This window comes from Atta colombica, unplaced genomic scaffold (assembly GCF_001594045.1).
Source record: "Atta colombica isolate Treedump-2 unplaced genomic scaffold, Acol1.0 scaffold155, whole genome shotgun sequence".
In the NCBI taxonomy this organism is placed as follows: domain Eukaryota; kingdom Metazoa; phylum Arthropoda; class Insecta; order Hymenoptera; family Formicidae; genus Atta; species Atta colombica.
Window position 1 is genome coordinate 3334150 of NW_017259245.1, and position 3689 is coordinate 3337838.

The window sequence follows — 3689 nt, forward strand, 5'->3', positions numbered from 1 at the left end:
ATTCTTTTTATGAATAAAGTCACATTGTCTATTTTAGATAATATGATTTTGTAATTTTTTTTTTTTTTTAGAATCTATATATTGTTTTTTTTTATAACTCTAGGTAAATAATATCTTTTGATTTTTTTTTAATTATAATAATATTTTGATTATAATAAATATTTTTAAAAACTTTTTTATATCTGACTCATATTTGATTAGATGAGATTGATTTATAAGATTGATTTAGTTTAATTCATTATGCAATTGTCATATTCCAGTTTAAAAAATATGTACCGTTATGTCGTTTATCTTAATCTTTGAATTAAGCTGGATAAAAATTCTAAAATTAAAAATATATTTATATGAAAATTAGATTGATAGTCATCTGTACATTATTTTTTTAAATGTGAACTTTTAATATACTCACTTTTTTGGATCTTGGATTGAATCTTAAATTAGAATATTTATTCCGAAATTTATAAACATTAAATAAACTGCTATCTAACGATTTGTCATTAATTCATCGTTCACTCATTTAATATACACATTTAATACACACATGCTTTCTATCTCCATTCGTCTTATATCAATATTTGTGATAATCCTGACCTTTGTTAAATATTTTTTATATTTTGTAGTAAGAGTAACTGACCTTTGTTAAATATTTTTAACAAAGGTCAGTTACTCTTACTATAATTTTAATGCGTAATAAATTATCGCTTAAGCAATCACATCGAAGCAACAAGAGAATATCGATAAAAAAAGGAAGATAGAGAAAGGCTCGAGCATGAAATAGAGAAAAATGCAAGAATCGAACTGGGATAAAACTCGAGGAGCAAAATTCTTTGTTTGTTCATGCAAACGCGTATCTTATAGTTGAAGATATTTAAAATATTATAGTACAACATATATTTTAATAATTTGCGTGTTAATTGACTCGCGTTTACGTGTTTTTATTTTACGACTTAAGCTGCGAGAAAAATTACAGCTTTAATAGTAATAAATCTAGAGAACTGTCATCTGAGATTCATAAAAATACCTGCGTTACATCTGAGATATTATAATGATGTGCAGATAGCGTCCATTATATGCACATGTTCCGACGGATCAAATAAGGCTGCATTCGATTGCAGCAGTTTTTATTTAGATTGGCTAAAAATAAATGATTCGATCTTTTTGATTAAAAAGTTTTGTGGCCTAAGATTTATCTTGTGATTAAATAAATTATCAATTAATTTTATCTTCGATGAAAAAGGAGCAATTTGACATTTTATGATGTAAAATGTAGCTAATAGCTTCAAGAAACAACCCTTTCTTTCTTTCTCTATATACGTGAAAAATATGAAATATCACCAGCAAATAGAAATAATTTTGTTGCATTTGTGTACACCAAGAAGACGTTTATCCAGTCCATGGCTGGGTTAAAGATAGCCGGATGAGTCGCGAGCTTTCGTAATCGCTTCATTCCACTGGCGCGGATGTGCCGTATGTACCTTGCACCATCCCATCGTATATTCCGCTTTAACAAATGCATTCGCGTCGCTCCACATTCTGGATTTGCAACGAAGTATAGTGTACCCTGTTAAAAACCACCGACCAGTCGAAACGCTCTAGAGAACGAGCCTAACAACAGTTCCGCGCTAACTCTGGTTTCATGTTTTTCGTGCGGTTAGTAGAACCGGTCCAATTATATCATACCACTGTGCCAGGAACGGCCACGGCAACCCTCGTGCGCATGTTGTACGTGTGTATATATACGCGTGTGTATGTATGAATAATGTTGCGCACGCACATGCAGCTGGAGTGCACGCTTTGACATTCGGAGAGTTGCATCAGGCGCGGATTTAGTTGCTGATGTACCCCACCCAGATCTAATTTCTCGTGTAGAATCTTAATACGACAATGGAAAGCGAAGAGTTTAAGAATGACAAAATATCAAATTATATCTGCTAAATCATCAATTGGTATTTATTGATATATTATACGATTTAGATGGCAGAAATATTTTTCTAATGAATGATTACGGAATGTTTAAAAAAGAAAGAGTAACGGTATCGGTTACGCGCCAATGCATCAACTAACGAACCGGTGTATTTGCGCTCATTTTTGCTAATCACTTCGTAGTAACAAATGGCAATTATGATAAAGAAAGGTACAACCACTTTCTTCATTCAAAATCTACTCGAATGTACTAATGACTAAACTGGAAACTAAGTAGAAACTAATCTCTACACACAGTAATAAAGTTTATGACATTTGATTTGGTTTAATTTATTCGTTTTGATTGATTTGATTATTGATTATAATCAATATTACATACATATTATCTAATCCGAATAGGACTAAAATAAATTTAATAAAATGAAAAGCACAAGTGACATTGAAGCACATCTTGAAAATTTATTCACCCGCCTTTGAGACATTTCCTTGCTGAATATTACTAGCTAGCAGCTAGGTTGTTTTATCATCGGCAAACTAATTGTGTTAAGTGATGTGGGGTTCCTCCCCATCTTCCTTGTTTCCCGCAGGTTCGCTTGCGGGTGTGGGAGTCGGGGTTGGCGTAGCGGGGATGGGCGTCGGGTGCGGCAGCTCCAACCCCTTGGAATGGACGGGCCAGGTGACGGTGCGGAAGAAACGCAAACCTTACTCCAAGTTTCAAACTCTCGAGCTGGAGAAAGAGTTTCTCTTTAACGCTTATGTATCGAAACAGAAGCGATGGGAACTCGCGCGCAACTTAAATCTGACCGAACGCCAAGTCAAGATCTGGTTTCAAAATCGTCGGATGAAGAACAAGAAGAACAGCCAACGACAGTCTCAGCAGCAAAATAACAACAACAACAACAACAACAGCAGCAGCGCCAATAATGCGAATCACCATGCGGCGACCGGCAGTCATCACCATCCGAGCACCGCACACGCACCACCCTCGAGTCACCACGTGGTCGCGCAGGCGCATCACGCGAACGGCTCTACGAAGCATCATCAGTGACCCGTGGCCTTCTCTGGGGTCGTCTTCGGGCATCATCATCACAGTCATACCTCGTCCAGCAGCGGGGGCAGCCATAACAGCCTGGTAGCAGGTCATAGCCATAGCCTCCACGCACCGCAGTCCCAGACACCGCTGCCGCCAATTCACGTATCGTCGTCGGGCACTGTAACGCCTGCCACGGCCGTAGTCCATCCACACACACATACGCACGCACACTCCGGCAGCCATCATCATCAGCTGGCGCACGTGGCTCAACAGTATCCCGCTCTCCTCCATCAAACGCCTCACGGCTTGGCCGCCTGAATGCACTGAACGCCCCAGAGAAAATCCATCGAAATGCCTCGAATAAACTGAGGCGATACCGCTAAATCGTCGATCAATATCCATGTCCACGGGAATTCGATGAAAACTCATGGACTCTGTTGAGCAGCCGTTCAAAGACTGCTTCTATTAAGGAAAGATAAAAAGTTCGCGCGTAGTATATTATTATTAATTATTAATTATATTATTAATTATTAATTATATTATTATTATTATTATTATTCACAATCAAGCGAAAACTTCGCTATTGTATAGAAAGGGCGCGTTTGGGGCCATTATTTCAAGCGGCCCAAAGACTCTTTTCGAGTGTCGGTGTCGGGTGTCGGTATTTTACGAATAATACACGTCATCGGGCGACACCAAGCAATCTGTCCAATTCGTAATTCGGTAGTATTTT

The 3689-nt window shown here is 37.6% G+C and overlaps 1 protein-coding gene across 2 annotated transcripts in view; it reads left to right on the forward strand.

The window, feature by feature from the left end:
* The window catches only part of LOC108685599 (homeobox protein Hox-D9-like), a 7017-nt gene extending 3576 nt beyond the window's left edge, over positions 1–3441 (forward strand). Inside the window, exons 2-3 of one of the 2 annotated variants that reach the window (XM_018190462.1) lie at positions 2511–2967; positions 3016–3441. In XM_018190462.1, coding sequence (XP_018045951.1) covers positions 2511–2967; positions 3016–3274 — 716 coding nt within the window. In that variant the 3' untranslated portion in view covers positions 3275–3441. Of the gene's footprint in view, positions 1–2471 lie in introns of both variants that reach the window. The other variant, XM_018190461.1, reaches the window with a different exon arrangement.
* Positions 3442–3689: the final 248 nt, after the last annotated feature.